Consider the following 22,439-nt stretch of genomic DNA (forward strand, 5'->3'; position numbering starts at 1 on the left):
GATGACCTGGGCCCTTGGATAGCTGTGTACCTCCTGGTACAGCATCTGTCCCATACTGCCTGGGAGGGTGCTGTGGGCCTGCATGTGGACATTTGCTTTCCTCTTCCAGTTCAGCATCTTCCCGAGGGGCTGTCCTCAGGCCTGTGGCCTAGGTTCTGGTTCTAGCAGGGGAGGCAGGAAACAGACTGGCCACCCATGGATGACCACACTGTCAGTGAGCCTGAGGGGACTTGGAAGTCAGGAAGACAGCAGACCTAGAGTGAGGGGTGCTGGGGCACTGGCACAGTGACCACCACCCAAAGTGGAGGGAGAAGGAACAGACTGGAAAGAAGGCTGGAGCCAGGGCTTGAATGGATGAGCCTGGCTTGGGTTCCCTGTAAACAGCAGGACCCCCTACACACACAAAAGAAAATACGGTCATAAATACAAAACCACTTGACAGCTTTTAAATGGGGAAGGACTGTAGCCAAGGGGATGAGACGGGAGGCATGATACAGGCCTGGCCTGGTGAGGAGCTGCAGCAGCTCAGCCCACAAAGACAGGGCAGGCATGGTGGTGATGGGTGGGGACGGCTACTTTGGGAGGATAATGGTCAGATCCAAGATGCTGGAGGAGGGATGAACAGAGCCAACCAGGCCTCACGCATGTGTACCATGTACCCAAGCAGGGACCCGAGGGCAGGCTGTGGACTGAGCGTGAGGTCCCCTGAGGTAGACTCAGGTCAGGGGGCTACCTGGGGGTCATCTGGCAGGATCAATGAGCTCCCTGTGGGTGGGAACAGGTCCAGGACCCTCTGCAAAGGCCTCAGGGCTGCAGAAGGCAGCTGGGCCCCTGGTGGGTTTGCCAAGCAGTGCTGGCCCCAGCGGGCCACTGGGCACAGCATCCAGGCAAGGAAAACCACAATGGGCATTTCAGTGCAGCTGGGGTTTATTATTAAAGCCGAGGTTGGAAAATGGCTGTCTCCCTACCCTCAGGGCCCTCAGTTCAGATGCCTCCTCTGAGTGAGAGGGTAAAGACTAGGTTTGTCTTCAAGAGACCAGAACACTCATGCCGCAAGAATGGGGACAGATGGGAGAGGCAGCGTCTCTACCCCTGGCAGGATGCTGGGGTGGGGCTAGGTTGCCCCTGCTCACAGTGCTGTCCCCGAGAGTCCGGGGTGGGTGTCAGGACAAAGGCCACGGAAGAGGCTGAGCTGGCCCGCACGATGCAGAGGCTGGGCCGCCCACTGGCTTTGTAGAAACGGCTAAAACCTGGCCATGAGCACCACCCTTCCCAGAGGTGGTGTGGCTCTGGGCCCTGAGGTCTGAGGTGGGTGACCTCCTGGCTTGGGTCACCTCCCTGGAGGCCACAGTACCCTGAGGGAGGCCAGGTGGGATCCCCAGCCCATGTGTGGCCCTCAGTGGCCTGGGTTCCGGAAGCTTCGAGATGGCTGTGTCCCTCTTCCCTGTAGGTTCAGGCCTCTGAGACCCTGTGCAGTGGCTGCTCTTTGGATTCCAGGGACCTGAGCTTCTCCTCCAGCACAGGGCCGGTGGGTGGGAAGTGCAGGATGGGCTGGATCTGCACCACAGCGAGGCCCTCCCGGTTCTTTCTGTTGAATAGGCAGAGCCTCCGCTCTAGCTCAGGGCTGGCGTGGGCTGAGCCCACCCTGCTGGGCTGTGTGACGGGTGCTGGGTCCAAGGCCTTCTGGGAAGGGCAGGGATCCTCAGACAGTGAGGATGCCAGGTTCTGGGCTGTCACCTGCTGGGGTGGCAGCGGTGGCAGGGCCAGGGTTGTGGGCTCTGAGGATGGATTCTCTCGAGCCATGCTGCAGTCCGTGGAGGAGTCCAGCGTCTGGCTGCTTTCACTCTGAGCCTGGGTCACGGAGCTGCAGGCAGAGCGGGAGGCGCTTTCTGAGGTGGCACTGACACAGGTGCTGTTGCCACCAAGCTTCAGGGGTGCATCCACTGAGAAGAGGTCAGAGGAGACATTGGGCTGGTGGATGTCTATGGCAGCAGTGGTGACCATGCACATCGCTGGCTCTGGGACCCCGCTGTCTGCAAGAGAGAAGGCCACATAGTTACTGCTGGCTACAGCCCTTGGAGAAGGCAGTGGGCTTGGGCACTTTCGTTCTGTGGATTCCAAAGCCCTGAGTCTCTGAGGAGGTGGGGGCAGAGAAGAGTACAGGAACGTCTTGTCTGAGAGTCTGGGAGGTAGCACGGAGGAGGCCACCTCGGGAGAACCCAGCAATACCTCCCATCACTGTCTTGTCGAACCCAAGTGTTCTAGAGCCAAGGGAAGCTGCCTGGTCCATGGGTGACAAAGTGAAGTGGCCTGGGAACAGAGCCCCGACAACCTGCAGTGGCCTTTGTGGCTTATGTAAGCCACTGAGAAGCAAGGCCTAACTTAGTCCACCAACCTGGTGCTGTGCTGGGACGGGGACTCAGGTCTTGCTGTTGGAGTCAATGGAGTTTCAAGGGGCTGTGGGGAGACTGACTGGCCTCTGGGGATGGAGATTCTCCAGGTGAGAAGTCTTGGGCAGGGGCACAGTGGTATGGGAAGCTGTGGGGCATGGACAGGAGAGATGCTGAGCCTGGAACTAGAAGATTGGTTGGAGGCCTGGACAAGCTAATACTCTGTCCTTACAACCAGGGCCTGCTAGACATTAAGGCTGTGAATCCCACTTGGAAGGTTTATGTTACCAGGTACAGAAAAATAAGATGCTAAAGCACTGGGTGCTGTTTAAAACTCAGTCTTTCCTAGAGTCAAAACCACTAGGCTTCGCTGAGACTCCCCAGGGTAAGGAAACCCAGATCAGGAACAACCCTCTTGTCCCAGCCTTGTAAACCCTTTCATGGGTCAGTGACCATGGGCTCCCGCCACCCTGACACCCACAGGCTTGGTCCCTGTACCCCACTCTGCCCTGAGGTTTGCTGGCAGCTGAAGCCCCAAGCACTCTCATCCCAAGCTCGGACTGGGCTGAGCTGGGCCTGACCACACTCACCGCTGCTGGGCCCATTGTAGTACTGGCTGATGTAGCGGTTCATGTCATCATTCACAGCTGCACCTGCAGGGCAGGGACAGAAGGGTATGGGATGCTTCACTCTGACCAGGGGATGCAGCCAGGTCATACTCTCCTACCTTCTCCCATCCCATGGCCAGGATTAGAGGCCCCTGACTGGAAGTCAGGTTCTGATGTCACAGCTCCTGAGAACCTGACCCAGGCAGGCCCTTTCCTGCTGTCTTCCGTTTCTATGACTGAGTTGAGCCAGGCTGTATCAGTGGAACTTTCCCTGCCTAAATGCGTGCATCTCTGAATCTACCTGTGGTGCTCAGGGTCCCTGGAAATGCTGCCCTTAGTGTGGGCATCCTCAAGTCCCATTGGCAGGAACTTACAGCCAGGCACATGAGTTGGGGAGCATGACAACACCCTGAGGCTTGGTCCTACAGAGAACTCCAGTCTTCTGTCCCACAGAGGAAAGGCCCAGGGTGGTGCAGGGACTCCTACCTCTGCTGGGTCTCTACAGGCAGTGGTTGTACAGGAAGAAGGCAGTGAAGGAGTAACAGACAAGACTGTGAAAGATGTCCAGGTCAAGGAAGGAAACAGGAACAGGGTCTGAAAGAAGTACTGGTCCAAGACAGCCATGATGGCTCGCACCTCTGATCCCTGAACTCTGGGAGGCTGAGGCAGAAGGGTTGCAGGTTAAAGCCCAGCCTGAGAAACTTGGTGATTTAGAGACCTTCCTTCAAAAAAGAAAAGGCTGGGGATGGATTTAGTGCAGAGGTCCTGGGTTTAATCTACAGTACCTCAATAAAAGAAACAAAAAAGAAATACAGACTCTCCTTGTTTAAAGACCAAATTTTGTTCCTGTGATTAGGTTGTTAATTGAATTGGAAACTAAATGAAGAATTGTAGATAGTACATACATTACAACAGTCAGAACCAGTGACCTGAGGAAACTCCGACTTGGTGACTTTGCTTTATTTGGATAACTCTCATGGAGTACTGTAATGTATAACAACATAAAACTTCAGTACTGTACAGTACAATCAGCAAAGCTTACAGCCCTATATAAACAAGGTTTATTGTACAAAAATAAAACCAGCACTGAGGTTTCATCAACAAGATGGACAGAAATACACACAAAAACAACAGGAGAGCTGTGTATACACCAGGTCTAAGTCCAAACCTTGCATCTTGGTCTTAAGTCCAAAAAATGATAAACCAGGTAGGTCATTAGATGAGGAATGTCTGTGTTAAACATCGTATTATCAAAACAGTTAATGAACATGCTTTATTTTTAAGAATACATGCTGTGTAATAACTTTTAAAATGCTGCAGCCACCAACAAATCATTATATCTTCTGGGTTCAGGCAATATTGATCCCTCACATGTCAGAAAAGGCAGGAATGAAAATTATTCAGAAAGCCCAGGAGATCGTATGCTAGTACAGTGATATAGAAAGTAATCATCAATAGCCATGATTGCAAAACAGATGCAAGCCAGATATGATCTTTAGCAGATCAATAAAGTGTCTATTCCTGTATTTCCTCACACACACTCTCCTGGCATCTTAGCAGCTTCCAGTGAATTCTTCACGTGAGCATAGCTGATATTGCTGGAAGCTGTGTTTTCAGTGTGCTATCTGGGCTCATTAATGAAGGAGATTCTGTAGGTCACTGCAAGGGACCCACGGGATGAAAATACACAGTACTAGTAAGATATCACAGAGCCATGAACCTTCTTGGCTCTGAAAATCACCCAAAATGCCAGATACCCTTTACAGTACAGCTGGCATTAATGGAGCCCCAGCTCTGTCTGCCTCTGCAGTAAACAGGTTGGAAGATTTAAAGACAAAGTGTGTAGTAAGGAAGCAGACTAGCCAGGAGAGTAAGACAAACATCAAACATATAAAACGATCACACAGCCAAGGATATCTGTGATAATTGTTCACTCATTTTCTGTGGTTCAGAAGTGTTTACAGAAAAGCCAAGAATGTATGTGCAGCCCCATAATGATATTTCTGTGTATCAAAAACAGTTTCAAAGGTAACATCGCTTCTCAAGAGTTTGAGAATTTATTTACCTGCAAATGAATCAGGTTACTTAGCACCTGAAGAACTGCTGAAATCCAACAGTTGTTAGAAATGAGCTCAGTAAAAACAGTGTACTGATCAGTTCTTTTGGCCTTTTGGCACAGCTGCTCTGCATCACGTTGACGACAGGTCTCAAGACCATGTTCCAGAATCACTCCTCTGTGCATCAAAACAAGCAAACTATATATATTTTGGATAAGGAGGCTTTTTTTTTTGCCTCAATATCCAAAAAATCTCAAGTAGCTTATTCTGCCCTAATATTAGACATTTTAGAAATAATGCATATTTTGAAGACATCTGTCTTCATGAATGCTGTATTTGTGCAATGTGCTCAGTGGATGTGCCTGAAATACAGTAGCTACTGGAGCTCTACATTTAATGACTGAGCCCCATTCTCATGGCCAGGATTTTTTTTTTAACCAGAAATCAAACTTAGGACTTTGCACCTGCCATGCAGGCGCTGCACCACTCAGCTATCTCCCCAGCCCTCGTGACCAGGTTATTAAATGAACTGGTTGCTAAATGAGGAATTGTAGGTAGTATCTACATTACAATATTCAGAACAAAGAAATGGTCAAAGGACACTCCAACTTGGTGACTTTGCTTTTATTTGCATAACTCTTTATGCAGTACTGTAATGTATCGCAACTATAGCACTGTACAGTACAACCAGCAAAATTACAGTACAGGGTATACTGTATCAAAAAACCCACCAGGGCTCTATCAATAAGAGGTATAGAACTGTACCCTCCCCTGCCAAAAAATGAATTAAGTCTGGTCCCAAATCCAAACAATTTGCCTCCCTTTGTAAGTCTGAGCAGTTACTAAGCAAGCAGGAGGGACCAGGAAATCTGCATTGCTTCTTCCTGGGAGGGATGGGGCAGGGCTAGGGAGGAGGAGTGCTGAGATTTCTCAGAGTGGCCTGGGAGCAGCAGGGACAACAAGGGGAGCCTGAACTTCACCTTAAGGAGTGCTGCCCTGCCCCAGGGGCGGTGAGGTGTGGTGGGTCTGCTCCCAAAGTTGTGGGGAGTGTGGTGTGGAAGGGGCAGAGTTCAAGCAGGAAGATAAGGTGCAGCTCTCCATGGGGGTGACCAGCCTGAGGGACAGAAGAGCAGTGGGGACAGGAGATGGTCAGGAGGTTCCAGCAAGGCCCAGAAAGGACAGGACAAGGACCCCAGGCTCCTACAGCAACCATCAGGCTGAGCTTGGGGCTGCTCCCCAGCCTGCCAGGTCCTGGGCACAGGGCAGGCCCCAAACCCCAACTCCACCGCAGGGAGTCCAGTGCCTTCCCTGCCCTCCGTCCCTGCCTGTAAGTGGTGATAACGACATCCACACGCCCAAGTCACAGAGATGTCAGGCACTTCTCTGGAAGGCAGGAGTTGCTCCAGGCCTGTCCCAGACCCCAGCCTTAAATCCAATCTTTGGAGGCACTGAGGTGGGCAGGAGATAGACATGACCTTTGTGACAGACACACCATGTGCTACAGGGGCTCATCTACCTCATACTGTGTGTGCACAGGCTGGTTCTTAAAAGCGCCCTTAGCTTATGTTCTCTCTGTGTCTGTGGTCATGGGTGTGTCTGGTACTGGCTCCAAGGCCTGCCCAACCTCAGCCAGCAGCGCTGCTCCATAGGCACCATGATGGGTGCTGCAGACGCTGTCGCCTTGTGGCTGCCCTGATACGGCTACTCCCAGTAGGCAGTGGATATACAGGGTCACTGGGCCACAGACCCAGGCAGTGACTTGGTCACTTGTTCTGGGTGGGTCCTGGTGTTGCCATTGCAAGCCATAGGAGTCTGAGTGGATCCTATCCCCTCTCTAGGCCTCAGTTTCTCCATCTACACTAGGGGTGCATTGGGGAGATGCTTGTGGACTTGATGTGGCTGGGTTAGGTGGTTCCAGAGCTCTGACAATTGACAGACAGGAACGGGACATCTGACGCACCTCCCGGTCCCCCAGGATCATGTCAGCAGCTGCCTCTCCTCCATGGTCCTCTCCACTCCACTATGGCCTATACCATGTCTGCTCTTCTCCCTGGCCCTCGGCACTGTGGCCCAAACTCCTCTGGCTATGGAACTCCGCCTTGGTGCAAAGCAGTTCTGAGAACAAGCTTTGAGGCAGTTCCTTTCCTGGGCCCTCACGGAGGCTTCAGGAGCCTTTCTCTGCAGGGATCACAGCAGGCATCCTGGGGTCTGCTCCGCAGTAGAGCCACCCTTGAGCTTGCTGTCTGAATGGCCTGTTGTATGAAAGGGCTGCAGGACTTGCCTGCCTTCCCGCTACTTTCCCTCCCTCCTGAGCTGCCTCCCTCATGGGGAGTCCCTGTCCAGCTGTGCCTTCCTGCTTTCCAGGGTTTCTATGCTGAACAGCAAAGTGTGGGCTCTGGCAGGCCAGAGGGGAAGCCGAAGCAGGGAGAAAGCTGGTATTTACGTTTTGTCTTCCCTGCTGCCCTGCAAGGCCCCAGAAGTGGTCCACACCCCCCAGCTCTCCCTAGCACCTGTCCCTGGTGGATGTCCAGGTCTCCTCTGCAGGCTCAGGCTCAGGCCAGGCCTCACACCAGTGTGGGCATCTCCTCCCCCGCATCTTGTGGGGGTGGGGGGCTAAGTTTCACTCCGAGGGGCAGTCCCCCTGCCAGCGTTCTGGTTCCACTCCTGTCTCTGTGTTTCAAGGAGCGCATATCCTCACCCCAACTGTTGATAAAAATAACCCAGTGACCTTCAACCCAGAATTCTCTCTTGGACAGTGACCAGCCTGGCCACTATCCCCGGACATCTACTGGATGACCTCCAGCTTCTTCTAACTCCACCCATCCGCAATAGAACTTGGCTTCTCCCTCTTGTCACCTCCTCTGCCCTGGCCCTCTTGTCACCTGGGCTAGGCCCAACCTGTTTCTTGTTATCGCCTTCCTTTTGATAGGAAGTGGGCACCTATCCCACTGGCAGGACCACCAGACTCCTCGGATGCACTCACATCGGCCCTGTCCACCTCCAGATCACCCAGGGACTGTGCCTCTTCCCCTGGAGCTGAAGCCTGGGTGGCTCTTGTCCTCACCCAGAGTGGTCTTGGAGCCTTTGAGGCCCCAGCTGGGCCCCAGCAGGGGCACTTCACCCTGCTCCTCTCAAGGGCAAGCCCTGGTGCCAGCCCAGCTCCCTGCCTGCCTGCTGTGCCTGGCAGAGGAAAGGCCCAGGGCAGGCGGGCACAAGCTCCCTGGCAGTGGCGGCATCTTTAGTGGACGCTGGCGCGGCGTGGGGGACGCCAAGTTTGCGGTGATGGACGGGGGAGTCTGTGGCATGGGGGCTGTAACTCATAAGTTACAAGGAAGCTTTGAGGCTAATAAATTTGGAAGCGAAGTATTAATGACTACACAGGGCACTGTGAACTTGGCAGGCCCCACAGCCTGGAACTCTGCAGCCCAGGTTTTAAAAATGATTTGTGCTGGAGCAAGTCTAAACAGAAGCGGCCGCGTCGTCTGATGGGATGTGACTGCTGGCAGGGCTGAGACCAGTGCTGCTTCCCACTATGGGCCGGGCCAGTACCACCCTCCCACCGGTCCCCTACACCCGCCTGAGCAACACGGGCCCCCAGGTTCCCTGACTCATCACTCAGGCTGCAGGTCAACGCCCTGCTGTGACGCTTGGGGTCTGAGGTTCACAGCCAGCACTGGCACTACCCTTTGTCACTCCCAGAGGGCCCAGGACATCCACAGCTTGTCTGGCCATCATTTCTAATGTCATGAGATCCCTCCCTGGACAGAGCCAGGTCACTGAGAGATCAAAGGGGCTACCCCAAGTTCCTGGACCACAGGAGACTGTGAATCACGTGCACCCCTGCTGCCCAGGCTCTGCCCTCTGCCATGAGGCCTTGGCACTGCTCCTGAAGGCTCCAGGGGTGGCTGAGGTGGCAGATGGGGACATATGTTGTGTGACAGGAAAGGGGAGACTCCTAGTAGGTGTTGCCCAAGGAGGTAGCAAGAGCTGACGTGGCGTCTTAGGCTTTTGCAGCCACTCCCAGGGCACGAGGCTGGCACCTAAGGGAGGCCTCCAATATGTCCCAGTTTCCTGGAGAGTGAGGGGCCAGCACTGACCAGTGACACCAGCTAGGGCTGTGACTCAGACCCACTGTTCTCCTCTTCTTTCTGGGAGCTGTCCTGTGTGGCTTCAGCTGTTCATGGCGGAGCTGGGGGACACAGCTCGGTTTGTGTGGGGCTGCACGAAAGGCTTGGCTTCACCTTCCTGGCTCCCTGTGCATTCAAATGTGGCACCCAGTGTCCAGCATGTGTAGGTCACTGGCTGAGGACGACATTCATGCTCTTTACTCCCAGCCAGGGACAGACAGGAAGATGCTGCAGGGCAGCTGGAAGAGATCAAGGTCACAGAGCAAACGGCACCTGCACTGGGGGCAAGACCAGGCTGTACCTGGACGTGGACCAGGTCCTCCTGTCCTTGGGCAGCTGGACCAGGTGGCACTATGCCCACTACCAGGAGGATGTTCAGAAAGGGAAAATATGGCACCTACAGTCCCAGTCGGCACCCAAAGCCTCAGGAGCTGACTGCTACCTAGAGGAGCCACAGCCACAGGGACAAGTGATGTCCCAGAGGCCCCTTGTTCCTCAACCAGTGATGGACTTGCAGGCTCTACTAAGGCCCAGCAGTGGGCCCTGGAGATGTAAGACAGATAAATCTCCCAATGTGACAGTGCTTGGGGTCTGGCAGGGTGGAAGGGCCAGGTATTCAGCCAGAAATGGGGTCTAAGTGTGAAGAGAAGACTGGCAGAAAGCTGGGCCATCCAGCAGGCTGCACCCAAAAGGCTCAGAGCCCTGCTTAAAAGGGGGGATGGGGACAGACACACAGGGATGCTGCCATGGGGGTGGAAAGCAAACAGCAGTGCGTCTGCAGCTCAAGGATCCAAGGGTCCACGGCAGAAGCCAGACTGGAAGCCAGTCAGGGGTTCTTTGTCACCACACTAAGAGGGACTGTCCCTGGAAACACTGATATCAGGCTTCCAGCATCTGTGATGGGGAGAGAGATTTCTGTGTTTAAGCTACCCAATGGGTGGCACTTTGTCACAGGGACCCAGCAAAACTCTTATGCAACATGGAGGGACCTGGGCTTCCCCTGAGGGAGTGTGTGACGCCAGGAATCACATGAGGAATTTGGTATGATCACTGTATGGTGGGGGAAGTATGGTGCAAAAGTCCCCAGAGGAGCAAAGCTGAGGTCAGAGAGCTTGGTGCGGCTGGAAACAATGTGGGACAGCAATGAAGGTGAGGATGGGGAGATTTCAAAATCTATGCAAGCAGCAAAACTACAGGGACAGGGGTCAGCAGAGCCATGGGAGACAGACAGCTATCTGGGACAACATTGGGGAACTCAGTCCTAGGGCTGCAGCCCCCCAGAAACTGCATTTGGTTCTAGATGTTCCTCTGAGGGCTCACAACTCAGCAAGAACCTGAAGAGTTTTGTGCTAGAAAGTGACCATGGCATGCAGGTGACATCTCCAGGAAGCAGCATCTGGAAGGAGGCTGCACCTAAGAAGGTACCAAGTCGGTGAGGCAGAGGATGGCCTGGGCTGCAGCTCCTCTGCGCAAGAATCCTCCTGTCAGCAGAACCCTTGCAGGGAGAAGCTGCCAGCAGGGGTCAGGCACCTGCTCTTAGGAGGTGAGCTGTGGCCCAGGCCTCCTGGCAGTGTCACAGCAGGGACTCTCATGGTAGCAGAGGGCTGGACATGGCAGCCCCTCCTGGCCCCAGATTCTACGGTTCTAGGATCTGATGCTCTCTCAAAGCAACTTATGATGCAACCATCCACAGCTCCAGAGCTTTCTCAGGCCCACCAGCTCCCCACACTCCCTGTGAGGTCAAAGGGGCTCAGTGAGGAGTCCATGTCACAGAAAGCCACACTGAAGCCAAGGAGAGGCAAAACCTCCAGACCTCCTTAGTCTAGCTGGCTCTGTAGTCACTCCCTGGCAAGGGATATACCATCCCAAGATGAAGTCACCATGGGCTCAAGTTGTATTTTCTGGTCCCACTCTGAGCCCAGCATGACCATGTGGCCCTGTGCAGCTCCCCAGCCTGCCTGAAAGGAAAGCTTGGTTTTGGCCCCATCGCAAGCAAGGCTGACAAAACCAAGGCCCAGAAAGGCTGAATCCCCTGCCTGAGACTGCACACCCGGGCATGCAGTTGAGACCTGGATCTGAAACCTCCTCCTTTTGTGCAGTGCCTTGCTTGGGTCACAGCCCCGATTCCATACTCTGTCTTCCATTTGTTCCCATTGCAGAAGTTAGGCTTCAGGCTGCAGCCCAAGCCCGGCTTATCTCTGTGCCCTAGGATGTGGAGTCCAATGGGAAAGTCCCAGGGTCTGGCCTGAAGCCTGGCTTTCCTGTTCATTAGTAATGAGACATTGGGTGGCTCTCCTAGGCAGTGTCCCTGGACAATCACTGCCCGTGCTGGGAAGGAAAGACATAGGCACAGCCTGGACCCAGACACACGAATGGAGCATTGTGGCCAAAGATCGTTTCTAGTTGGGCCAGGGATGCCAGACTCACAGAACTCCAGAAGGCAAACCTAAAGACCCCAATCTGAGGTCTCCCAATTGTAGACAGAGGAAGGGCCATGGCCACTCCTGGTCCAGGAACCCTGAGCCCTGAGGGCTTCACCAGACTCCAAGACTGGACTCACCTTGTGAGGGCTGCAGCTCCTCCATGACACTCTTAGCTGCTGTTTCCTCCTCCCACGCACTGGCCTCGACCACCTTGAAGTGGCTTCGTGGCTGGCTGAGCATGTGCGGGGCCTGTAGGGCTGCCTCTCGCTCCGCTGCCAGGTCCAGGTCCTGCTGTGCCAGGTGGGCGCGCAGCTGCCGGATTTCAAACTGCAAGAGGCAGAGGGCCAGGTGGGTGTGCTGCAGGGGTAGGGAACCAAGGCCTCACATGGAGTCTTGCTCCTCCTGTTGGACAGGATCAGGAGCAGAGGGCTGAGGAGCTAAAGCCTACATGCTGTGCTTCTCAGAAATCCGCTGGTGTCACGCAATCTGAGGGCAGCTGCGGGGACTGGATCTCAGGCCCTGCATCTTCCAGGTCATGTAGTCTTAGACCTTTACCTTCCTTGGCCTTGGTTTGCTTGTTGCTAAGGACTTTGTAAAAACCTGCACACATTTTTAACAGGATTTATTTTTTGTTGGGGAAAGCATCTCACAAAGTCTTCCCGATGCCTCTTGGTTCATGGCTGAGATGGCTGCTCACAACCAGCCTTTCTCTACTTGTAGGTGTAGGCCAAGGATGAATTTGACATGGAAGCCTGGCTGTAGCTCAGAAAAGCCTTCGCTGCCACCTAGTGCCCTGGATGGGCATTGCAGTGCTCTGTGCAAGAGTTCAGAGGGCATGGAGAGCAACAGTGATCAAAGTGGGTCCCTCCCTTGGTCACTTCTTGCAATGATTCCAGAAGCTCTCTCAGCCTTGACCCCTCCTTGAATGCCACACTTGCTACCCCAGCTGGCTGAGTGGACAGGACCTCTCAGACAGCTCAAGGAGATTGCAAATGGCCAGGTCCAACTGGGTGCTACATCTCCCCAAACCTGATGAGACAACAGGTGTCCCACCTCCTATAAGCAGGAGCCGCACACACAATCATCTGCCTCACTTCCTTCCTTTCCCTCACTCCAACATCCAACCTGCTCCCAATCCAGCCCACCCCAAGTGCTCTCTCACTTCTCCCCACCTCTGCTGCCAGCTCACACCTCTCCTGGCCCAGCTCTTTGCGTTCCCTCCTTCCATTCTCAGAAGCCATCATCAGACCACTGTATCCATCCACAGCTCAGTGTCACCACCATCCTTTGGAGGAAGCCCACACTCCTTGCTGGTCCCGCCCATCTATCCAACACAATCTCCTCCTTTCCATTCCCGGCTTCCCCCTGTTCCATAGAGACACCATGCATGCCCAGTCTCCAGACCACTTCCCGGGCTGCTCCAGGACTTTCCCAGCCCCCACATATGACAGGCACTCATCATGCCAGTGTGTAAATTCTGTGTTGCACTTACCACATTCTGATATTTTCATGTATTTCATGAAATTGTATTTTTATGAAAGACTGTGCATACAACTAAAAGCACTTAGTGCTGGGCTGGCCAGGTGGCAGACTGGCACTGGCCACTTTCCTGATGTCTGTGCTTCTTGTGTGGTCCGGGGACTGCTCAGGTCAGGGTTATACAGGTGGCTGCCTGAGCTGGATCACAACATGCCCATGACTGGGGGAAGGACTTTCACTGACCGTGTTTCCATCCCTGCATCTCTCTCCAGCTCCTGCCTAACCCATTACCATGTGGTTCAGTCTCTCTGGAGGACAAACCTCACCATGCAGGGTTTAGAAAGGATGACAGCGATTCTGAATGCTGAGCTCAGGCTTTTGGCCACCTTGCCCCTGACTCACACACACCCTGTCTCCTGCCCCAGAGGCTCTGAGGGGAGATCAACTCCTTTCCCTCATTACTTGTCTGTTCTGTCCCCCCACCCCCCACCCCCGCCGAAAGCTCTGATGACAGAACAAGGCAGTTTCTTATCTCTTATCCCTTTACTTTCATATAAGTGGAGTTTGGGGAAGAGATCAGGTAAATATGTGCAGTTCCTTCTGTACTATGTAAGGACTATCTATGGCGCATCTCTCTCACTCTTGAAAGTTGGGGGAAAGGTCAGATTCTTCCCAGTGCATGCCAATCATTGTAGGATCAGTACTGCCATCATGGCTGATTTTGAGCCATTAATATGGTATTGTGGGTATACTGAAGAAATGTGCGCAGTTGGCTCTCACTAGTGGCAAGAACACTGGCACGCATGACCGCTGCCATCCTCCAGCAGACAGCAGCCTTGCTGTGACGTCACCTGGAACCCGGGAGGTGCTCAGGTGATTTGCTAAATGAGTGAATGAATGAACTGTAGCTTGTTTAGTTCTGTGGTTTCAGACTGAGCCTAACTCCAGCCTCAACCTGTGCCCCAACCCTGAGCCAGAGATGCTGGTTCAACTGAACCCTTATCCCAGGCACATGCAGAGCCCTGACCTGGCCACAGCCTCTGCCCTGACTCTGATCTCAGATGGGGCTCAGACCCTGGATTCCACCAGCCCAGCACCTAATAGGGCTGCTGGTTCATGGTGGGAAGTGAGGCTTGTGAGTGAATTTGTGCAGGAGAGGGCACATGCCACTCTTTGACACCACAGCCTCTAGGTCTTCGAGGGCCCATGGAACAACCCCACTGAGCTCATCCAGCACTCTTGGGCCACTCCACTCCCTCACTTGTAACAGAGGAGCCCTTCCTGCCCACTCTGATCTGAACTTCCCTTGGGCACCCTGGTCTACTTTCTCCAAGGCCATGCGTCTGGGCCTGCAGGCCCAGCTAATGGCTTCCCGGCCACTCTGAAGGGATGCATTATTGATGGCCTGAAATTGATATGGAGCTGCCCTAGAAAGTCCCACTGGAATTCAGGCCAGACAGCTGGAGGCCAGGACTTACCCAGCCCCAGGCCCACGTGTGCACATAACAGCTCGCACACAGATGCAGATTCTAGCTAAAGATATGAGCTCCAAGCATGGTAATTCTCCAAGTCACTTGTTCAGTTACCGAGAAGATGGGTAGAGCCTGCTGGGGCTCTACATTAAAATTCTGTTATACATTCTGCCATGAAAATGCCTGCTTCATCATGGGAATGATCCTTGAGTGGCCCTGGTACAGAGGCAGCATGGAATGTGCAGGAGATAGGTTCAGTAGGAGAGAGGTATTGGGGGCCTGCAGGGTCATAGCAAGCAGTGCATGTGGCCACAGTGAGGTGTCTGAAGAACAAGAAGCCATGGAAATCCTCATAGAACTGATTGAGTAGTAGAGGCAGTGGGTAGTGACCCAGGGAACAGCTTAAAGGGACCACGGCAGCCACAGAGTAGAGTCTGGACCTGATGGGCTCAGGTAGAGACAGTGCAGATGGGGACGAGGATGACTTTTGAGCATGGGTGTTTGCAGGCGGCAGGGACCGGGATGGGGTGAGAAAGAGAACTCCTGTTTCATACACAGTTTTATAAGCTTCCTGTACAGAGGCAGTGGAGTGGGCCAATACTCAGGCCTCACCCTGAGAAATAGCGACTCATTTCTTAGACGCTGCAGAGGGGATACCTGGCTCTCAGTTCCCGTCACTGGCTGGGGCAGCCCAGGAGGCCTCAGGATGTTTCCAGGGGGACCCCCAGAACCTGGCTCCTGTCATACAGGCTTCCTGTTGCCAACAGGAGGGCTGCCAAGGGTCTCAGGAGGCCAGATGCTGATGAGTCTGGAAGAGGAACTGAGGCCTGGAGGAAGGAGGAGCCCTCTGCTTGGGGAGAGGGCCGGCAGAGGTGAGGACCACACGGTGCCTCTGCAGCAAAGCAGGGGACACAGACAGTGACTAGCTTCCAACCGCAAGACCTTGTGTCAGGGACTTTGCAATGCATAGATGGAAAATGACTTAGCAAATAGTACAGAGCAGCTTGGTGGCTGCAGGGCCAGAAAAGAGCAGGAACTCCCCAGGAGGGCAGAGCCTAGAGTAGGGGGCAGGAACCTGAGCTGCTGGTCTCCCATCCCTGGCTCTGGTCTCTTTATTTAGCTGTGTTTCCCAGTAAGACAAACAGCCTTGCTGAGTTCTGGGTTGGAAATGGACTCAGCACTATCTCTGGGCCCCAGTTGGTGAGAGAGGATGCAAGCACCAGGTAATCCTCAGCGTCTTGAGGTCATCCCCTGTTCCCTGCAGGGGTGTTCATTCCTGGGGACCAAGTCTGTAGAGAAAGCAAAATCCAGAAGCGATTATCCAGAAGTGGATAATCAGCATCACAGAGCATGGAATGTGAACCACCAGTCATACAAATAAGCAGGGAGAACTCACTGACCACCAAGATGTAAAACAATCAGTTGATGCTCACCTATGTAAATATTTGAGTCAACAGATAAAGTAGGGCCTGGTGGCTAATTGGGAGGCTTAGGCAGGAGGACTGCAAGTTCCATAGTGAGATCCTGTCTCAAAGTAAAGGGGTGGGGATGCAGCTTAGCACTCCCAAGGTTTACTCCTCACTGATGTGATTAAGAAAAAAAACAAAAAACAAAAAACTTCCAAGTAACTATGATTAATATGTTAAAAAAAATAAACAACAAAAAAAAATGGGTACAATGTAGCATTCCAACAAGGAATTGAGAGTCTACAAAAGGGATTCTATGAAACTTTCAAAACCTTCAAATGCAGTATTTAAAATTAAGTACTGATTGGGGTGACAGCAGATTAGACATGATAAAACATTTTCTGAACAGCCTAATAAAAATATCAAAACTTAAAGCCTGAGGGGAAAAAAGGAGGGGCATAGAGAATAGAACAGGGTATGAGAGAGACATGAGACACAGTCAGTTGGCTCGACACAGGATTAAAGTCCCAGAAGACAATGAAAAAATGTGATAGAAGCAATAAATCCATCAGTTCCAAAGCCAGGGGTGTGGCTCTTGCAAGGTCATGTGGAAGGCCCTGGGTCCAATCCCCAGCACCGAAGAAAGCCCCAAAACTAATGAGAACAGCCCATCGTTCCAGAGGCTCAGACGCTCCTGAGCAGGATAAACACAGAAACCTCACACTGAGACACGATCAAGTCCCACAGGAAGAGCCACCCCGCACTCGGATTCCCCGGGAGAGGGTGTAGAGGGCTTCGATGATGGAAAGACACAAGTTTTCCACTGGCAAACTGACCTGTTAGGGGAAAAAAAAAGTCCACCACAGGCTGGGAAAGAATTCAAAGAGCAGTCACGGCCCCACTAAATGCAAGTCATTAGCTAAGCACTTCTAATAGGATAACCCGCCCAGATGGGCTGGGGTCCACAGGGAAGCCCGAGGTATGCATTACTGGGGTGGGTCAGGTCCCTTCCACAGAGGGTTTTTAAGGCAGGGCCAAGCAGGCCGGACCCATCAGGGGCTGTGGCCACACCCAGCACTTCTCTGTCTCTAATGGGCTGGGTGTGGAGTCCACTTGATATGGGCCTTGGTCCGATCAATGCACTCCTGGGCCAGAGCTCGATGGTATCTAATGCAATAGCAATAATTCTGCTCCATCCTATTAGTGCTGTCTATGCAGACTGCCCTGCCTTCCACCCTATCTGCTTTTGAGATGGCATCCAGTGTTTATTTCCATTAGTCCCACCATTGTTGGTAACAATAAAAATCAGGAGACAGTTGCAAACTCATGATTTAGGGCCAGGGTGAAGCTGAGACCGACCTTGGCCCCTTTCCATCCACTATGAAGATGACTGGTCGTTGGCCATAAATTTAAATTATGGCAAAAGGATAACATAAGTTATTCCTCTGATGGCTAATTTTATCAACTAAATAGGCTTGTCATTAAAACTATCAGCTCTTTTACAAATCACTTCCCATGTTTAAAAAAATTCTTTTTTTTTTTTTTTTAAATTCATCCCCAAAGGCAAGATCTTGAATAATCCAGGTAACAAAGGCAACTGGGCTGAGCTGGGACTTGTGGCCTCCCTCCAAGGAAGAGCCCCCTGGAATAATCCAAGGATGATCCAGCTCGAGCCCATCCTAGAGCCAGAACCTGTTCCCACAGTTTTCTTGCTACACCCGCACTCTGCCCATCTCTGAGCTGTGCCCCCAGTGCACAAATGCTGGGAGACATCCTCTCGGGGACAGAGACTGGGGACGCTGGGTGGCCAGACAGGAAAGGGCCCAGCTCCCCACCTACCAGGTCTACTCTGACCCCAGCACAAGGGCTCAGAGGGGAGAGTCATGTCACCCTCTGTCACCTTCCTCCTTCAGACCCTTGCTGAGCAGAGAGGTTAAGATTACAGCCTCGTTTCTTTAGGAAACAGGCAGGGAGATGCACCCCAAGGACACTGTGGGGAGACTGTTCCTGCCACACAGGGATAGGGAAAAGGAAGGGAGGTCATGGGCCTGCGGGCTGGGTTTACAGGTCAGCAGCTGTGTAGGAGACCTTTCCTCCTCTGGAGTGGGCCATACAAAAGCCTCCTGAAGCATCTGGCCTGAGACTGAGTCTTGCTAATGAAATGGGCAGAAGACACATCCTTATGTCTAGGCCTGGAGCCCAGCTCTCCACACCCCTTCCCTGCACAATGGTTGAATAAAGAAGACTTGGCAGGAGGAGCCTGGGGGCTGCAAGGTCCTCCTGTGCCAAACTGTCACAGCCTGTCCTGGAATGAGGTGCATGACAAACACCCTCTTCTTGCTTTCAGCCACCAAGACAGCTGGCATCATCTGATGTGGCCACTAGAGGTTCTTGTCCTCACTGTGCCTCAAGCACAGATCCTGTTACAGCCAAAGGAAGTGAAGTCCTGGGTTGGTGCCCAGCTCTCTTGTGAAAATCCACACCTGGGCAGGAACAGCTGCTGCACACCTTGGCCTTCTCCTCTGTGCGGGGCCCCTTGCCTGCCAGCTGGGACCTTCAGGCTGAATGAGCTGAAGTACACGACAGGCAGAGTCGGGGCTATGATTCCAGGCTCTGCTCCCCATGCTTAGTGAGAGCGCCCTGTGTGTACGACTTGATTTAACGTGATCCACATAGCATCCGCATGAGGATGTCTTGTCTTTCTTTTTCCAAAGAGAAAGCTGCCACACCCAGGTCAGAGAATTTTCTCCAACCCCACCTGCCATGGCCTCCTTGGTTCCAGTGGCCTCCCTAGAGGCTAGGTCTCAAGACAACCTAGATGGGACCCCCTTTCGCTTGTTATTTTGCCAGCTGCCTTGGGGTAAAGGGTACTGAGGACGGAGAACTCAATTTCCTTCTGTGCTTGCTGTGGGACCCAGCAAAGAAATGGAATTCCACAGCAGAGGCCCATTCAGACCATATGATTTGGGACCACAAACTACTGTAAGGCTGAGAGGGCGAAGAGTGTTCAGCAGTAGAGCAGGATCCTGAGCACGGACCCCCAAAAAATCTCCTGAGTGGGTTTGAAAGACAAGTCAGGAGAGCAGGATGTAGCACGCAATGAACCGCTGCATCTGAATAGCTCTGAATAGCCAGTACACAAAGACAGATAGACAGACAGACAATTCATACTGTCTCCTTGAAGGACAACCACAATCATCCTGCCTTACACCCATCCGGGGACCAGTGTGATTATCTGTTAGAGAAATTCTGGCTAGGATCCAGACAGGGAACAAAATAAAACTGAGCAGGAGGGACTTCCAGCTTTGGAGTGGGATGTGTGTCTCATGTGGCAGTGAGCAGCACAGATGCATGGGGTGGCCAGGGCCTAGGAGAGGTCGGACTGTCCTTTTCCCTCCCCAGGTCTCTTTGGGGCAGGAATCTTACAGTTGTGCCCAGGAGTCAGGGGAGAGCATAGCAATGAGAGAAGCAGTGAATCCCATGCCCCATCCACATGGCAGGGTGACCTGCAGGAGATCCCGTTTCCCTCCTAACCTCCACACCGTGGCTCCCTTTCCCGGTGCCTGAAATCCCTGCTTGGCTAATCCTGGATTGGGCAGACGCCCTCTAGTGGCTTCCCCTCTACCGTATAAAGTGTTCACCCATCACACGCAGGGCTGGTGGCAAGCAGTGAACTGTCAAGTCAGGTGATAGGGAAGATGAAAAGTCCAAGGTGTTGATGTCAACCCGAAAACATGTCACCTGTGAGAAGTCTTCGGAGTCACAGAACAGGCAACTTTCATGGCAGGAGACCTGAAAAACTGCAAACACTGCCTCCACCAGGAAGGATGCCTGGTGCAGGCAGCCCCGGAATGCCATGTACTCTTGGGTGATTCCCCGCAGGGGCACGTGGGCCAGGCGGGGATCCTGTGGGCCTGATGGAAAGGACAGATGAGCACCTGATGTCCAGGTTTATCACCTGCCAGGATTTTGTTACCACTCCCATTTCCACATGCACAAGACCAAGGCCCACAGAGGTCCTAGCAGTGACCAAAGCACAAGTCGTAGGGTTGGTTTTGACCCCCAAACCAACCTTCATGTCTATCCTTACCATCACAGACTGCTTCTGGCTGTTCCAGGGACAACACAGCCCAACAAGTCTCAAATCTGGGGTTGCTGCTGGCCCTGGACAGCAGCTTCCTGGTTCCCCTGCAGAAGCCTGAGCGCCACTCAGCCTGCCCAGCAGCCCCCTGGGATCCAACCTGCCCTGTGCTTTCTGCTATTTCACAGGGATGACAGGCTTCAGGTGGTTTTTGAATTAAGATGGTTTGCGTTCATCTTTTTTCCAGATGTCACAAGTGAGAGGGATTTGTCTGTATTTATTGGCTCCTTCCTGTGCAGAAGCACAGGGAGGCCCCCTGTAGCCCAGCTCCCCAGGAAGGGGGCCACATGTGGGTAGCAACTGAGGGGCTCAGAATAGGGGTCACTGTGGAGGCACGGGGATGGGCCTGCCACTAGGATTTTCTCCTTGGCCACCTGATGTGTGTGCTGCTGATGAGGGTGAGAGGCAGGGTGGGTGCAGTGCCTGCTGGCTGGTCGCAGCTGTGTGTGGGCACAGGTGGGGCAGGGTAGCAGCTTTCTGTTGACCACTGAAGAGGTAGCATTTTCGTTTTCCTGTCCCTAATAACCCTCAGCTGGTCTCTGGATGACCCTGGAGCTGTCCTTTCCTCCAGCCTCGATGGTCCCTTCTGTACAAGCCTGACCCTTCAGCCCAGTGGTTGCTAAGTCCTTCTGGTCCCCTCTGCCCTCTCCTCCCCGTCTTTCACAATAGCCAGGAAGAACCATCAAAACTCACACTGGAGCCTCCTGCTGGACTTCCAGCATTGCTCCTTCCCCAGAAGAGGCCAGGCTGGGCCCTGCACAACCCCTGAAGCCCTCCTGCTGCCCACCACCTCGGGCACAGACCTGGCCTCTGCACCACATGCTCCCTGCTCAGGTCAGGGCCCTGTCAACCCCTTCTCGCCCTGGCCTCCGAGCCGGACAAGCCTTGGAGGGGTCTGGGCTGCCAAATTCTCCGAGGTTCCTTGGAGGGCAGCACCCACGTTCAGTTCAGGCCGGTGTCCCTGATGCTAGCACGAGTCCTGATGATGGAATGCACTGGAGAGACCCTGTAAACTGCCTGCTCCCTGATGCCCTGGGTGATGTGTGTCTTGGGGCCCCATCTGTCACTCAGAGGCCTTCTATGCCCAAATGCAAGGCTGTGGTGTTTATAAAACAGGCAGATGTGGTTCCCTAACAGAGGGCAGGCACATGGCGAGTGACAGGTGAGACTTGAGCCCTGAGTCCCTGGAGGGACCCTGTGCACAAGGCATTTGGGAGGGGGGTGAGGGTGGCTGGCTTCATGACACTGCAAACCATGGATATGTGGCCGTGAGGCTCTGTACCAAGCCTGGCCCACAGTGCTGGGGATAGCAGGCCAGGCTTACCTGGATCACAGAGAAAGGGGGAACCTGAGGGGCAGGATGGTCTTCCTGTTGTGATAAACATTCTCACGTGACCTGCACAGGAGCCTCACCTACTGGGATCCTGCGGAGCCCTGCAGCCTGGTTGCAGGATCGGCTGCCAGCCAAACCCTTTTTCTACACCTCCTGGAGGGGGCTGTGTCTACGCCCCCATGGCAGCTGCCCATCCCACTTTCAGAGGAGGGACCCGAGAGTCAAGATCCCTGGGAGAGGGACCTTGCCCTTCTCCACTGCCTGGTGTGCTCACAGAGCCTTCCTGGGTGCCTTGTGGGCAGGGTGCACGCTTAATACCTTTTGGGGTGTCCCAAGGTCCTGGTGCTGATGAGCACAATGGTGTCCCACAACTCGTGGCAGATAGATTTGAGCCTTCTTGGGGACTGTGCCTCTATGACTGCCTTGAATGGAAGGGTGACATGGCAGCTCAGCTGGAATGACAAGGACTACGCCCTGGGCGCCCCCTGACCATGTGCCGGATCATGTCCTGGGGCTCTGGGCATTCGTGTCCCCCACAGGGTTTGCTCAGAATGGACAGAAGAGCTGTGTGGCATGCTACATACCCCCTGCTCCTGGCAGATCTGCGTCAGCCTCTCCAGCTGCTCGTCCTGCAAGACCTTGGCCTTCTCGTACTGCTGGATGACCATCTCCATCTCCACCTTCACAGGCAGCACATATGCTGGAATACAGACAGCTGTGAGGCATGGGCAGCACCCATGTGTGGCTCCCTGGGGATAGGAACAGGGTTTCTGGGCATCCAGCAGCATCTGGAAAGCATAGGGGGCTGCAGCTGAACTCAAGCTGCTGGGGAGACACTTTTCTGTCCTGCAGGGACTTAATGTTGGCTGTTGTCACAGCTGCCCAGATGACTATACTCCAGTCTCCTCTGTAGCCACCAGCAGCAGAGGACACATCCTGCCAGTGGGTACAACAGAATGGGCATGGCATCAGCCTTAAGAGGTGCTGAGATCGTGGGGACTCT

The 22,439-nt window shown here is 53.6% G+C and overlaps 1 protein-coding gene across 5 annotated transcripts in view; it reads right to left on the reverse strand.

Annotated features, from left to right (window-relative positions):
- Positions 1–909: 909 nt before the first annotated feature.
- Positions 910–22,439, reverse strand: part of Tmem266 (transmembrane protein 266) — a 100,772-nt gene continuing 79,242 nt past the window's right edge. For all 5 annotated transcript variants that reach the window (XM_063243529.1, XM_063243530.1, XM_023562277.2 and 2 more), the window contains 4 exons: positions 22,021–22,136; positions 11,743–11,932; positions 2,981–3,043; positions 910–2,033 (listed from right to left, as the gene is read on the reverse strand). In XM_063243529.1, the coding sequence (XP_063099599.1) occupies positions 1,453–2,033; positions 2,981–3,043; positions 11,743–11,932; positions 22,021–22,136 (950 nt within the window). In that variant the 3' untranslated portion in view covers positions 910–1,452. The remainder of the gene's footprint in view (positions 2,034–2,980; positions 3,044–11,742; positions 11,933–22,020; positions 22,137–22,439) is intronic.

The sequence above is a fragment of the Cavia porcellus genome, unplaced genomic scaffold (assembly GCF_034190915.1).
Source record: "Cavia porcellus strain 051 isolate PalLab524CR breed Dunkin Hartley unplaced genomic scaffold, mCavPor4.1 scaffold_38, whole genome shotgun sequence".
NCBI classification, from domain to species: Eukaryota; Metazoa; Chordata; class Mammalia; order Rodentia; family Caviidae; genus Cavia; species Cavia porcellus.